Raw genomic sequence first — 16,321 nt, 5'->3', positions numbered from 1 at the left:
TTTATAGCATTCTCAGTAAAAGCAAGACACATATAATAACTGAAAGAATGTGTGTATTAATAGTTTCACAATTATGATGCAGCAGACACAGATAGAATCATCTTCACTACTCAAAATATCAATCTGAACACTCTTAGCAACACACTAATTGCATTGCATCATGTACAATGGAAAATACTCTTAGCCATTCTGACTGGTTTAAGATGTTACCTTGGAGTCGATAGTCAAGTATCTTAAAAGTGTTCTTTAATTGGTATATAACTATAAACCAGAACAATTTATCAATAACACTTTACACACAAACACATTTGCAGTCACTATAATCTATTTGCAAAAATGCCTTTATATTTTGAGTACAAATTATGACAACATTTACTATCTGTGTAGAAAACCGTATCTGTTCTATAAAGCCATTGGAACTTCATTTTACTTTCAAATTAAAATGCAAGGTTTTGCAAGAATATATTGCATTGTTCAATTTTGCATTATAACAGATTTACACACCTCTTAACAAATCACTAATCTAATAAAGTGTTAAGCATAGTACTTTCTAACGGTCTGTCATAGGTTCTATGCTTTTTATAGCCTTTTCAGATCATATTCCATGTATTTTAATCTTTAGCAAAGAACCTAGAAGAGAACCCAAGTGTGGGAAGTAAACATACTAGGAAAGCCAGAGCAGGGAGCAGGTGGAACCATTTCAGTATTTACTTTGGTGAATTTATGGTTACTAAATGCCCACAGGGACATAGGGGTGAAACAAGATCACTGAAATGGAGTTACAAGTTCGTATATAAGTAATGGGAACTGAATACGGGGCCTCTGAAAGAGCAGTGAGCATTCTCAATCACTGAATCCTCTCTTTATTCCTTCAGCTTTTCTACTTGTTTTTATAATTCAGCAAATTTCCTCATAAAAATTTATAATACATATGAAAATATCCTTAGTTGTCATATGCAAAATATTTTCCTGACCATATTAAATTGAAGAAACTAATTTCCTTAAGTATATGAAAAACATAGTTTTGAAAAATCTAAAGTTTATTCTGATTAAAGTGTGAGATAATATTTAATGACTGATTTCAAACATCTTGTACATGGTGTACTTTTAATATTCACTTTCCTAGAAATACTACAACAAAAGAAAAATAAACTAGAAAAGTTCATACAAAAATTAAACTTAATGAGGTTCACACTGATTATAAAGATTAAGAAATTATCTAAAATGTTTCTATAAACTATCATCCACTGTGCAGTACTGCTGCAAACTAAGTAGATCTTTTTACTTTAATAATCATGATACAAATGTATGTTTTATGCTATCAACATCGCAATGAACATTTTTATTTGCTCTCATTGCCCATCACATCTTCCTAATTTTCTGTTCATATTTCATATCACATTGAAGTTCTAATTTTCATTCCCATTACCTAAATGTGCATTGTATTCTAGAAATTAGTCATTATGCTGTTATTAGACTGTGCAAATCACATGTATATTAGAGACAGTCTCTCTCTGTCTCTGCATCTCTGTACGACAGGATGGAAAGAATAAGCATCTTCTTACTTTCTTGAGGTTGTTGAAGATCAATTTTCTTCTGGATTTCTATATCTTTTATTTTACATAAGCTAGAGTGTTGTTATGGGTTCTGTTTAATATATATTTTCTCTCAATAATATCTGTCATGCATATTTAAAAATATACTCACTTTGATTAATGACTTGTATAGTAAATTTAAATTTATGCATGTAGAATTGCTGCATAAAGCAAGCAAATGCCTAGGGAAAGCACATGAACTTTTCTAAGTTTCATGTACTGGAGACAATAGAGATTCCATGTCCTTCTGGTAAGCCGAACCTCCAGTCGCCAGGAATAATGATCATTGTGGCAACCTTTCTGAGAAGCAAGTGACATGTCTTATTCGATGCACATCGTAACTTCCATCATGCTCCAACTTTCAGTGACCGTAATGAAGAGAAAGGCATGGAATATGACTTTCTTCCTTTGTCATACTGTTTCTCTCTCCCTCTCTCTCTTTTCTTTCCTTAGCTCCTTGTGAAGGCAACACGTTCTTCTGCCACAGTAACATGTGTATCAACAACACACTTGTCTGCAATGGGCTCCAGAACTGTGTGTATCCCTGGGATGAAAACCACTGTAAAGGTAATGGGAACAGAGCAATAGAGTGGGAAGGAGCTGTATCTACAGCAGTCATACAAAACAGAGGGTGCAGTTCTGCCTGTCTTTGTATATGTCTTACAGTCAGTGTGCCCTGAGAGTTCCTCATTCATACTGAAAATGACCCTCCTTACAGTCTAGGACACTCACTAAAGAGACCTGAAGAGAACTCGGAGAGCCAAGGGGAGAGAAGAGTAGCGACCTCACTTCTCTATGACACCTTTATACTTTGTTACATTTCTTTTATTTTCATTTATTCCAGCTTTTTACAATGCACTTTTTTGCACATAGAATAGAGATAAAATATTTGGATGGATCATTTCTGTTTTCAATTGAAATTTTTCAAAATTATTTTTTTCTGCCCTATGAAATAGTTCGCAGCATCCCTGTCCTGTGGGCCAACCTACAACCAACCTATAGTTATTTAAATCGGACTTGTTGTCTGGGTTATGCTCCATTTTAGTTAACATGAAGAAACAATCCATTATTAGAGTCAAATGTTAATGTTAATTCAAAGGAAGATAAACAAGAAACACATTTCTGTAACATAAATAATAAAAACCCAGAGACAGATACTGGGGTTCAACCTGAAGGATAAAATAAAAAACAAAAAAAAAACCAAACCAAACCAAACCAAATCAAAACCAAACCAGCCGGCCACTGGCTCTTACCTCTTCCTCAAACAGAAATGGCGATTCTGCCTCCAGGAATCCTCAGAACAGGAATGTGTGTCTGAGATCTGTCTCCTCCCGTTTTATATTCCTCTCTAGGGTTGGAATTAAAGGCATGTACCGCTACTGCCCGGTTTCTATGGCAAACTAGTGTGGTTACTAGGGTTAAAGATGTGTGTTTCCACTGCATGGTCTGTAAGGCTGACTGGTGGGACTCTTTTACTCTCTGATCTTCAGGCACGCTATATTTATCAAATACAAATGAAATACCACTTCACATTCCCACTTAAATTTTAGAATGATCTATCAAAATACTTTCTGCTCAGTATCCGCTGACCTAATGAATCAATAAGAGAAGTTTGTCCAATGAAAACTATTTTGATAATTAGTATTAGTCATGAATTCAGTCTAAAGAACCCCCAGTGAACAGCTAGGTAATTAATTTTTTTCTGAATCATCTCACACCTTAGTGTTAGGGAGTAGTCATCAACATTATTTTGTTGCATGCAAAAGAATATAATAAAAATATCAAAATAAGACGATCATGAAAATTCATTATAAAAACACACTGTATTTTCTAGAAAGTAAAACCATCTTTGAAATCTTTGCTAATCTACTTGTGACAGCAAAGCTTACTTCTTATGACAGCTCATAATTTTCTGGGGTTGGTTCTCTGTCTTAGCACACAGTATAGCCTAAAGGAACATTCCATCTGTCCTTGAAATGAATGCACATTTGGTCTGTGGACAGTATTTATGACTCCACATCTGGTATGCTCAGAGAGCGTTGTAGAAGTCCTTTCTTTTTCTGTATCTTCTGCAGGACTAAAAGAAGATATTATCATTTTCTGTATCATATAATATTGGATGACCTCCTTTCCTGTCTGCAATAGTAAAACTGTCATTTCACGTGGCTTTGAATTCATGAGTTTTCATACCATCCCCCAAATAAACTTCCTTAGAACATTTGATAATCTAGAGGTTTAGGAACATTTTTTTTTTTTTGTCATCAGTGTATTCGTTTTCATCCCACTTTCTTTGACCGTCTTTCTGCACTTCTTTCTTTAGCTCATTCTACTTTCTCTATAGGGAATGTTTACTACTATTGATGTATAATTTAATATTAATTTCTATCCATTCTAACTGTCTCTGTTGTTTATTTTATGTTATTTAATCTGTCGATCTATAATGCTCTATTTTTCATACTGGGTTTGTCATGTTTTGTTTTTATAGGTTTCATATCTTTTCATCTTTTATAGTCTTTTCTACCCTAAGTAGAATATGTTTTACTGTTACATTTCCTTTTTAGTGTTTTTCAGTGTTTTCTTGATTTACTTTTTCTGTGTTGGCGTAGGGGCTTACAACACACAAGTTAACTTTTCAGTATATTTTCTTCTTCTTTTCTTTATGCTGACTATTCCAATGAAATATAGAACTCCTCCCTGTGTGTGTGTATGTATGTATGTATGTATGTATAGTAATGTATATATATACATATATATACATTTTATACAGATTTCATCCATTATTTTACACATTATACTTGTGTATCTTACAATCTCGACAGAACACTGTAATAGTTACTCTGTTGTATCATTCTATTTTCAGGATAGAAACAGAATAAGGGCAGACTATATTAGTACTCTTTGCTATAAACTCTTCCTGCTTGTTGTTTCTGTCGCAGGGAATTATATTTGGAGATTTTCCTTACCAATGTGTCCTCTTTTAGAGTAAGCAATGGTTTCACTCCCAGAAAACTCAGTTCTACTGCTGTTACCAGAAACCATGTTTCTATGAAGTGTAGGCGCTATAATACAATGATGCACAGAGCTCACTGTGTTTTTTTAACGAAACAAATTAATTGACTATGAAGAAAAAATTCTTATGAACTTTATAAATACTTATGCATATCCGTCTCCCTCCTTCTCTCCCTTCTCTCTTTTCTTCCTCCTCATTTGCTGTTGCCTTGGGTTGCTTGTGTGCCCATCAAAGACCTTTTAGTCAAAGGCTGGTCCAGTAATTACTGATTTATTTTTTCATGTAATTAAATTTGATGATGATTTTGTTTCAGTTTTTAAAGCAATATTACTAGATAGCGAATTTGGGTATAGAGTTATTTATGTGATTTTTTTAATTTGATTTTGCTTGTAGTACTTTAAATCTGTGAGCACTTGCTTCTCTGACCTCCAATGACCATCAATCACATCATAATCTGTATAGACCCTTTCTCTGGGTGTATCATTTCCCCTTTGCTGATTTCTTTATTTTCTTTTCCTCTATATTTTCAAAACTCTCCTAGTAGTATAAGTCTGAGCATGTCTTTTACATTTATTCTGCTTGCACTCTTCTGAATTTGAATGTAAGTTTTATCATTTATATAGGAAGTTTTAAACCTTTGATTAAAAAGTGGTTGTTCTATGCTCTCTTTTTTATCCTTATGTGCTTTTGGCTGATTATCTGATACAGTTTTCTGTTGCTAGGTTCACTTTTCTGCATCATTTTTCCCAGAAGTTTTATTTTTCCATCTTCGACTTTGCAGATGGAGCCTTGTGGCTTCATGTTCAACTTGCCTGAAATACAGCAGACGATTTGGACGAGGGAGAGAGTCATTGCTTAAACACCGTAGATGATCACTCTTCCTGAAGAATTCTCACACATCTAATTTTACTTTTACAGAATAGATTAATTCTTTCATACCTCTGCAAGACTGACTATCTGCAGTTATTCTTTCAAGCTTCTGTACTTGTAGGATATTCTTTTCTGAGCACATTCTCTCTTCCATGCCTCTGTGTTCTTTTCTCTTAGATGCCCATTGGCTATCCACTGATAGGCAAATGTCCATACCTTCATTATACCAGAATTCTACTGGTCAATTTTTATAATAATTTTTGTTTCGGGAAAATATGTGCAAGTTCTTATGCTTCCATCCCAAAATGCCTGCTGTGGTTTTTGTTTTGAATTATTCTCAGTATCAAAATGTTGTGGTTCCTATAACTTCAGTTTTCCCTGTCAAGCAGCAGCAGAGAATGGCGGAGATATTCATTTCTGGTTTGGGATTTAGAGATTCTCTAATGAATAAGAGGAGAAAATAAATTAGAGTTCAGGAAATTATCACATCTTTCACAAATGCCATTTTATAAGTATTATGCAAGTTTTAGCAGGCATATTTATTTGTACACACACATCTACAAATATGTATACAGGTACGCGTTCAAAGTAGGAAGTGAACAATAGGATAGCTGCTTTTATGGATGGAAAATAGAGGCCTTGTGAGAACGGGATTTTTATTCTGAAGCATTGTTGTGTGATAATTTAGGGTTGTGAGAGTTGTATGCTCCGCCCATTTTGTTTTGTTTTGGATTTGCATTTGGAAGGCGATATTAACGTGTGGTGGGTTGTTTCTCCTCTTGTCTGTCTGTTGTTTTCACTCTCTCCTACCTACAGAGAAGAGGAAAACCAGCCTGCTGGATCAGCTGACCAACACCAGTGGGACGGTCATTGGCGTGACTTCCTGCATTGTGATCATCCTTATTATCGTTTCTGTCATTGTACAGATCAAACAGCCTCGTAAAAAATACGTCCAAAGGAAGTCAGACTTTGACCAGACCGTTTTCCAGGAGGTGTTTGAACCTCCCCATTATGAGTTATGTACGCTCAGAGGAACTGGAGCCACGGCTGACTTTGCAGATGACTTTGAGAATTACCATAAACTGAGGAGATCATCTTCTAAATGCATTCATGACCATCACTGTGGATCCCAACTGTCCAGCGCAAAAGGCAGCCGCAGTAACCTCAGCACAAGGGACACTTCCATTTTGGCAGAGATACCCACCCAGCCAGTTAAGCCCCTCATCCCACCCGTGAACAGAAGGAACATCCTGGTCATGAAACACAACTACTCGCAAGATGCGGCAGATGCCTGTGACATCGATGAGATTGAGGAGGTGCCCACCACAAGCCACAGGCTATCCAGACATGAGAAATCCGTCCAGCGGTCAGTATCCCTAGATATTTGATGACAACTATTAACTGAAGATGGAAATGCTCCCACAGCCTTGTGTTCTAGTCTGTCTTCACGCCCAGTCCCCAACTGAATGATAATTGAAGCCAGTGTCCTCATTTCCCCTTCTTTCTCTTCCTAGTGCTACCTCTTTATTTTATATCTCATACATGTGCATGAAGCATACATGTATGTGATGACACATGTGCACACAGACCAAAGATATTTTGGTTATTTCTTTTGTATAAAAACCATTTCTACAGAATACAGGACACTTCATTTAGAGTAGAGATTTATGCAACTCATATGCCTCCACATGGTCATAGTTGTTTCTGTGGTCAATATATTTTAGGACACAAAATAATATTCTAAAACTGTTGCCTTACCCAGACAACTTTACCATTTTACAGAATATTTTTTAATTCAAAAATAAATATTTTGCAATAGAATCTATTTATTTTGGTAAGAAAGTAAAAGTATATTTTCTCCATATAATGTAATATTTAGATTACAGTTATATTTTATAACATTAAATGATAAAATATTATAAATTTTTATTTAAATATAGTAAAATTTTGAGACATTTTATTCATTTTTCATTTATACATATATAAAGTATCACGTGTTACATGCTAATATTTCTAAAATGAGTGAAAATATTTGAGCAGAAAATTTGGATTTAGTAACAATTTATTTTCAAAATTCCAATATACATCTAGATTAATTATGCTGTGTTTTTCATGTTTACTATAATTTATCTAATTACATAGAATTATGAATTTTTTCATTACATCTAAAATATCTAAGTTGATTTAATATATTTGTGCATGCTGCTAAAATTCTACTATTTTCATTGCTTTATTAACTTTAAGTATGCTTTTAGAGTAAATATATGTACTTATATTTTGTGCAAATATTACTTTGTTGAGTGAAATAGCCATAACATTCCAGGTTCTGCCTCATTGGGTCTCTAAGCAAACATGAATCTGAATACAACACAACTAGGGTCTAAAACGCAAACTCAAGGTAAGCAAACCCCCTTGACTCCTTCAGCCCTTTGTCTGTTTGGTCCTGTCTTGTTGCAACTGTCTTTCAGTATGTCAAAGAATGTGTTATTTATCCTTTATTTCTTAAGCTATGATTCTCATGACATTTCATATTTAGAAGTATAATGGATGCAATCATAATGGAGTGATTATTCTTAGTATACACAGCTTTATGACAAATTTTAATATTCTTCAATCAAACATTGTTCAACTACAAAATAATCTAATATTTTCTTTGTAAGACAAAGATAATACCAACAATAAACAGTATTCCAAAGTCTATCTTCATAAACCTATGCTTTTAAAAAATTAAAATAAAGCAATTTTCACTCTTAAAGTCACTGAAGTGAATGCATTTGACTTGCAATTGCTGACATAATTTCGCTATATTCTATTCAAACATAACACCAAGTATTTGATAGTATTTATACAATGTACATGGTCTTAATTTTGCATGATTATTTAGCTTGTCTCTTCAAAATTAAATGTAGCATGCTGATCAAATTTTATTTCATAAAATTTGAATGTTTTGTGTTTTAAAGGTCTCATAACCTTCAGTTGTCTACACGTACATTTATCTGTCCTGAATGTTTGCAGAGGTTTTACATCTTCGCTTGGCGTCTATGTTTATTTTACTCTAACTCATCTCCAATTAAATTTGCTTCACAGCTAATCTCCTCAAAACTCTTCGAGCCTATCAACTGTTCTTGAATTAGGAGAACGCATCCCATGCTCTGTATGACCTTAATAAGCTGGTGTGTTTGTTGTATCTTTTCCTTGGGGAAAAATGTTTTAACTGTGCTTTATTTCCAGAGAATCATTTATACAAACATGGGGATTGTGAAAAGAGAGTTCTGTAGTGCATTGTGAAAGGTGGACATATTTCTAAATCCATTCCACTGCCTTTTCCCAAACTTAAGAGTTACAGATCTGTGTTGTTCCTTCGGCAAGACACCCCTGCTGCTGCACAATGCTGTGTCCATTTCCTGATTTGGTTGCTGGTCACCAAGTGCTCCTTAGATTTTAAATACATTCTAAGATTTATGGAAACTTGAAGAAGAAATTAGTTCCTGATTACGACTACCCCAGCTTTACTTTGATCATCACTTTCACTTTTTTTTGTATGTTGGTCACGTCTTTGTTACATGATTGTACCTGTGTGATCTGTGAGAAAAGACACAACTCTGGGTGAACCTTGTGTTACATGTGCACTGTATTCATTATATAGACTGCTTGAGACTAGTGCATTCCTGCGTGATTTTGAACATACTGCAAAGGAAAATGGAAAGGTGGATCATGGAAACACCAGCTAGAGGTCCAGTGGACTGTACACACCTATTGTTTCATTATAATTAAATGCAGTAAAGCAATGAGTAAAATATAGATTGCAATAAGACAAATATCTCCCCTCTCTCACTCTGTCTTTCTCTCTTTGTCTTCCCCTTATCATTTCTATGTACCCCTGGTTTCCTTTTTGCTTTTTATCAATGGAAGATACCAAGTTTCATAAATGCTCTTTTGAAATAAGGTATTTTACTAGTCACACCATACAAAAGAATTTTGTTTAATTAAGCACTTAGCAATATGACTGAATTGACAGTTTGAGAAAATACCCTGCATGTCAGTACTGGATATTTAGGTTGGAAAAAAATACCCTCTTTATTAGACACATTGTACAAAGCATGCATTCTCAAATATTGGTGTTACTCTTCCATTTCTTTGTGTCATATGCTTGCTACTTGTAACTTTTATATAAATATATATAAAATGTATAATAATTTTCTAATTTGAGTTAAGAGAAATGCTTTCTTCTGTTGTGATAAAAAGCAGAGTTATATGAGCACATGTTTTATTAATATCAACTCTTCCCACACTCTAGATTACAAGATATAAGTTACTATTGAGGCTTCCCTAGATATTTTATTTCTAACATCTTATGAATATGATTGACTTTTATATTGAGAGTCTTTCTAAGTCAATCCTTCAAAATCAAGGAGCGTTTTATGACTACACTATGCCATTTTTACTTATCCATACACACATTGGCCTATATGCTTAATGGTTACAATAAGTTTCATAAAGAAAAGCTAAAACTCATAGTACACCTACGTTCTGTTGAATTCTATGGCCCCCATAAACAGTGAATGGATACATTTTCAAATAAAGGATTTGTAGTCTTTGAAAATTATTTGTGAAAACTACAATTACAGTAAATCTGCTTACTCTCTTCAAAATAACCAGATTCTTAAAAATAAAACAATTGGAACCTTCAAATAGCAAAGAAATCTGGTTGACCACAGTTGCTGTCAGCATCTGGAGCAAGCTCTATGGTCTAAGTGGATATTCCTTGTCATGTGTCTCTATTAGGAGGCCAGTTTCTTATGTACTAAAATATAAACAAAAGAAAATAATCAAGTAAGTGGAGATAAAGTAAACGGTTCTGGAAAAACTAAAGAAATACAGCAATTCTTGAATATTGGAAATGTGATCAACTTGTCTTGTAGCATACTTGCTGCACAAGGACATATGTGCCAGGTGGGTTTGGTGGTCTATGTGTAATCCTGACTCTCTGAAGACAGAGAAGGGCATTCCCAGGGCAAACAATCTAACTCAGTGGTTCTCTGCTTGTGCATCACAATGCCTTTGAGGGTCAAACAATCTTTTCACAGGGGTTGCCTAATACCGTTGGAAAACATAAATGTTTACATCACAATTCATAACAGTAGCAAAATTACAGTTATGAAGTAACAATGAAAATAACTTTGTTTGGGGAACGGTCAACACAACATGAACAATTGGATTAAAAGGTCACCAAGTTAGGACAGTTGAGAAACACTAGTGTAACTAAACCAGCTGAATGGGAGAGCTGACCAAGTGACCCTTTCTTAGTAAACGCAGTAAAGACTGAGTGAGCATGATACTCACTGTCAACTTCTAGCCTCCACACACATGCGCGTACACAGACACGCATGCACTCATGTGGACACACAAGCATCACATAAAGATATGTGTACATAAAAATAAAATAATATTAATAATATTAAAAGGATAATTTCTTTGAAGTAAGTTGACAAATTGTCCAACAAGAAAATGTACCAAAACAATGAATCCTATCTTTCTTTAGCATGATGCATATTTTACACATATCACTTGCGATAAAATTCACCTTTTCACGTTTGACTAGTCAATTTATTTGTTACCATATGTAACTTTGAGTTTATTAATTCTAATTTGGTCTCCAAGATTATTGTTTAAATTATTTACCTTGTTTTTTATTTTCTAAACTCTATAGAAATTCCTAGTGGACAGTAATATTTTTGAATGAATAATATCACACTTGGTGTCTATGACATGATGTGTTTCATTACACAATGAAGATAAGATGATAAATGGATAAATCATCATTTGCCTGTTGAGTAAATTTACAGATTTTCCAGTTCTTTAAAGATCTACAAAATGTTACTGGTCTGCTTATTCTATGCTTAAATACATCTAATACCTCAAATCCCCTGAACAACCGACACCATTTTAGATATCAAACCTAATTAAGCATGGTAGCAAGAATGGGTGACTAGCATATCTTAGATATATAATTTCTTTATGGGAAAATAATTTCTTTTGGAGGATGGACCTCCCCTTGGATGCTGATCACATGATTTACAGGCATTGGTTGTTCAAGGGATAAGATGCTGATGTCACTGTCCAAAGTTCTAGAGGCCTGTGATTGTTCCTATGAGAAATGCTAAGACCTGAATCTTGAAGTGCAAGAATCAAAAAAAAAAAAGCCACAAGGTATGTTTTTGAACTCCCTAAATGTGCCTTCAGAGAATCCGATCCAATTTTGAAATTTGTCAATATATTAAAAATACCTGTTAAATAACTACATTAAATTTTACCACTTGAATATCAACCCTTGGACATCCTTCAAAATGGTGGTACTTACAACAAAAGGAAGAGTGGTTTAAAACTATCAAGCTTAGCGGTTAGCAATATTTTATTCTCAAAACTAATTCAAATAAACTAGCATAAGAGCAACATTGATTCAATGAGATGTTTTCAAGTACACAACTGTGTGAATTTGGGGAAACTGCTGGTTTTGATTCAAGCATTTGTATTCACCTTTCAGAACCTTGGTGGCCTTTTAGTTTTACAGATACCCATGAAGACCCGAGTTAAGCTTTTTGCTTCTCTCCAAGTGCAACGCGATGTCTTGACACAAGGTTAGCATTCTGACTTTGAATCTGAATTTTTCTGCACCTGTTTTTACACACATTCAGATTTTATGCTTCATTTCACAAAATAGATATATTTGATTTTTCTTAGCTTATTTTAGTCAGATAATTAAAATGTGCAGAAAACATAGTTGGAGATCAATGTCACTAGGCCTTTAAATAAAAATCAACACTATCCTGGAGATGATGAATCTTTCATTAATTTTTGTTCTATTAAAAATTTTTCAGAGCATTAAAAGATTAAAAATTCTTATTATAAATATTTTAAGTTTTGCCTTCAACATCATTTGAACTTCTCTTAAGTTTTGTGTTAGCTTCTATGTTTCCCCACAGGAGGTCAAGATTTTCTCATGTCACAAGTTTTATTCTTTTTATATTTAAATCAAGAATGGATTTCCCTGAACTCATATGTTGAAATAAAGTCAAATAATATGATTCTGAGTCTACATCACCTTGTGAAGCAACAGCAAACAATGCAACAGTATTTGGTAATGGAGTAAATGATACCATCTAGTTTGGTTAATAGCAGTTCCCAAAACTGAAGGGGAGTTAAACAAAAGAATTATTTAAAATTGATCTGTATCCTAAATGAATATGATGTGGATAGTGAGTTTCGTTCCTGTCTATTGAGCAGAAGAGTGAGCAGCTATGTGTATTTTCCTCAGTTAAACACTTTGATTTATCACACCATGATGAGAAAAGTGTGGCCAAGAAATCATTAGATAGGTAAAGAGTAAAATTAATGGAACTTAATTACTAGTTCCTTATCTATTTAACTTTTTTTATACTCCCTTTAATGATTGGATAACTACATGACAAAATCAAAGGGATGTGATTTTTATCATTAATCCAGATCAATAAGTGCAACACAACTTTTAATTAAGAATTACAATTATTCATTTTTAATGAATTCAGATTTTATTAAGGTACTTTTAATTAAATAATATTATTTGAGTAAATCCAGCAATGTAACAAAGGTAAGAAAAACTAATGTCAGGCACATAATTCACTATTTTCCTTATGACACCAGGTTATATGCGTTTTGGTGTTTTCTTAAAGAGAAAAATGTTCTTCTAACATACCTCATTTCCTTATGTTGGGAAACAAGTAAATAAAGGTAGCCATCATCACATTTCTGTCATTTGCTTGGCAGATTCAGGAAAGTTCCTTATTCCGGTGAGCCATCATGTTCACACTGTCACGTTTCTGTTCAGTAGCCACATATTTGCACAATCTTCATTTTTTTCTACCCATCATCTTTTTCTCTTTAAGCAGTGAGCCATGAAACTTTCCAAAATTATTTGGGGGTCTCTTCTAATACAGAGAGTCACTTGAAAACTAAATTAAAATTAAAACTGACAAGCAAGTATGATGTGTAAGTCATTCAAAATAAACACATTCCTTTTATATCACATTATTAACCTTGGACTCTATTCACTTTTCCTTGAGATTACCTTTATATCAGCATTCCTAGATTGTTTTGGCTGTGCAATCTATACGACAAAACCTCTACTTCAGTACATTGGGGATGAAGATAATGGTGGAGATTGGTGGAGGAATGGTGCTTAGAACTGCAAAAGAAAACTATTCGCATTGTTTTTTTTTTTTGACCATGTGGTCCATCTTGAACCTCAGTTAAGTTTTGCTGGGTCTGAATTCTCTGTACAACATAAAACATAGTTGACTGTAAAGCAAATAGATGATAATGAATAATCGAGAAGTGAGAAGTCAATTAGAATAGCATTTTCCTAGGAACCCCAGAAGAACTCTGTGAAGTGTAGGCTTTCTAAGCACACAGGGAAAGGGACCATTACCGACAGATGCAGAGAAACATTTATGTTTAGAGTGATTAGGTAAAATACAGAATGGAAGACTCCTACTTGAGTTGGATGGTAAGTAACGAAGGGTTTCAGAAAATATAGTTCAAACAGTAGAAGGGGTTGATGTGGTTCCTGAGTATCATAGGTGCTGACGTTCAAAGATGATGATCTTAGTACATTTTTAGGAAAGTATGAAGAAGAATTTTCTAAGTAGAATACAAGATGGCACATTGTAAGTTCAATTAAAACAAGGGAGAAATAAAACATTAAATGTAACAGATGAACAAAAAGGTAGGAGTATGTCTTGCCACCCTACTTATTTTCTACAATATGTTATTTCCATGATTATGATTAATGAGAAAACATACTGACACATGAAAAGTCCCCTTCTGAGTGAGTGATTCGGGTGGAATCTTTTCATGGTTGTATGGAAACATGGTTCTGGGTGTGAGACCATTGCAAATAGTGTGCACTGTTCGCCATTGAACTGTCAAGGAAACTGGAGTGTTTTGCAACTTTTGTAAGATTGTGTGAGACTTATGAGTTGTCCTCTCAAATTGACTAACTGCTGAGATGTTTTCACCAATGTGCAAATAAAACTGTCAATTGGTGTACTCATCGAGAGAAATTGGATCATATTCATCTACCCCACAATTTTGTGTTTACTCATCTGTAAAATGTGAATTATAAAAAAGCTTCTTTTCACATGAAAGTGTGTGAAGACCAAATGATCATGCACTGGAAAATATTTTTTTATATTCTATGATGCATTGTAAAAATAAACCATTTTTCCTAAATTCTGTGTAAATTTCATTGTGTAATTGACATGGTGTCAGCACATCTATAAAGAACGGCCGTGAAAAGACATTAGGATCTCTCCAAAAGCCATTGACTCTGACGTCCTATGTGTGTCAGCTTTTTTCACACCTTCATATTAAAGGCTGTTTATCACTATGAACAGTCATGGCAGTAGGGCTCTTAAGTAACTTCAGTGACCAAGTTGTTAACTTGTGTACAAAGACAGAAACCTGGGAAGGGGAATCCTATTTTTGACTATGGACAGTTATTTCACATATCTACAAACAGATAGTTGGGAAGAAAAATACAGTCTCGTAGCCATAGTCTTGATGTTAAAATATAATGTACTGCAATAAAATATTTTTCCAAAGGTCCAAATTTTAGTTGCAATTATTACTATGCATGCGTTCCTTAAGACACCCTGGTAAGCTTTTCATTTTCACCTTGTAACACAGAGAAAGATAAAGCTACTGAAGAAAGTGCTCACAACCAACGGCATGAGTAAAATAACAACACGAGGGCATAGGCAGGGAGAAAAAGCTGTAGTGGTTTCCTCTACTTTTACAGTTTGCACTCTACTGTGGCCAAAACCACCTCTTCTATGTGCAGTTTTTGTATTTATGTGAATGAGTAATTATTGACCTAAACAAGTGTCCGACTCTGTGATTACAGGTTATGTAATTATGACAACTTTGCCCAGTTGAACTTCCTACAAGAATGACGTATTTGACAAGATAATTTTTGAAATATTAAATGTGAACCATGAAATATTAAATTGCTGCTTTAAATATGTTCATAATGAGCAAACATCCTTTTCCTATGGGTAAATTAATTCTCATGTGCGCTTTCATGGACAAATAATTTATACTGCAATGGTATTCCTGGGAAAGAGGGTTATCTCCATTGCTATTCCTTACAATCTGCTTTAAGATGTTTCCTAACACATTAGTGATTTTTTTTATTGTTTGAGAATTTCATACATTCAATGTATTCTGAGTAAATCAGAATGTATCATTCCCTTTTCTTTCCCTTCAATTTCTCCTCTACTAGTCCTTCTCCTTCCAATTTCATGTGCTCTGTTTGTAAACCCTTACTGCTACCTGTATGTGCATGAGTGTAGGACTATCTACTGGAGCTCAGGGGTCTCGTGCCTTAAGAAAGCTGAATCTTCTTCCCCACTACTAATTGCCACATTGCTCGGCTAGAGTTATGACTTGATGCATCAGTCTTATGCCCATGTTTTATAATAGTTTTATGTTGTGCAGGTGTTACGCAGGCATTTACAATTATTGTGAGCAATGCCAGCGATGATCCTGTAATGTACCACAAATAATGCTCTTCTGCAGAAACCTTCCACCTCTGTCTCTTACCATATTTCTGCTCCCTCTCCCATGATGATGATCCATTGGCCTTGGAAAGAGAAGGTGTCTTTCGAATGTTTCGCTTAGAGCTGAGCACTCCATTGTCTATTAGTCTCAGCCTGTTGGTCAATTATGGCTCTGTGTACTAACCAACTGCTACAAAAAGAAGTTTCTCTGATAAGGGATTAGAGATTTTTGTAATCTATGTGCCTAAAGA

The 16,321-nt window shown here is 34.3% G+C and overlaps 1 protein-coding gene across 2 annotated transcripts in view; it reads left to right on the top strand.

The window, feature by feature from the left end:
• Neto1 (neuropilin and tolloid like 1) overlaps positions 1–14,742 on the top strand; it is a 122,925-nt gene extending 108,183 nt beyond the window's left edge. The window contains exons 8-11 of one of the 2 annotated variants that reach the window (XM_048419442.3): positions 2,049–2,162; positions 6,292–6,841; positions 7,799–7,873; positions 8,814–14,742. In XM_048419442.3, coding sequence (XP_048275399.1) covers positions 2,049–2,162; positions 6,292–6,841; positions 7,799–7,859 — 725 coding nt within the window. In that variant the 3' untranslated portion in view covers positions 7,860–7,873; positions 8,814–14,742. Of the gene's footprint in view, positions 1–2,048; positions 2,163–6,291; positions 6,842–7,798; positions 7,874–8,562 lie in introns of both variants that reach the window. The other variant, XM_048419441.3, reaches the window with a different exon arrangement.
• The last annotated feature ends 1,579 nt before the right edge of the window (positions 14,743–16,321 follow it).

Source organism: Myodes glareolus, chromosome 13 (assembly GCF_982192425.1).
Source record: "Myodes glareolus chromosome 13, mMyoGla1.1, whole genome shotgun sequence".
Classification (NCBI taxonomy): domain Eukaryota; kingdom Metazoa; phylum Chordata; class Mammalia; order Rodentia; family Cricetidae; genus Myodes; species Myodes glareolus.
Note: the sequence above shows the minus strand (reverse complement) of the source record. Positions and strands in the feature narration are given on the sequence as shown.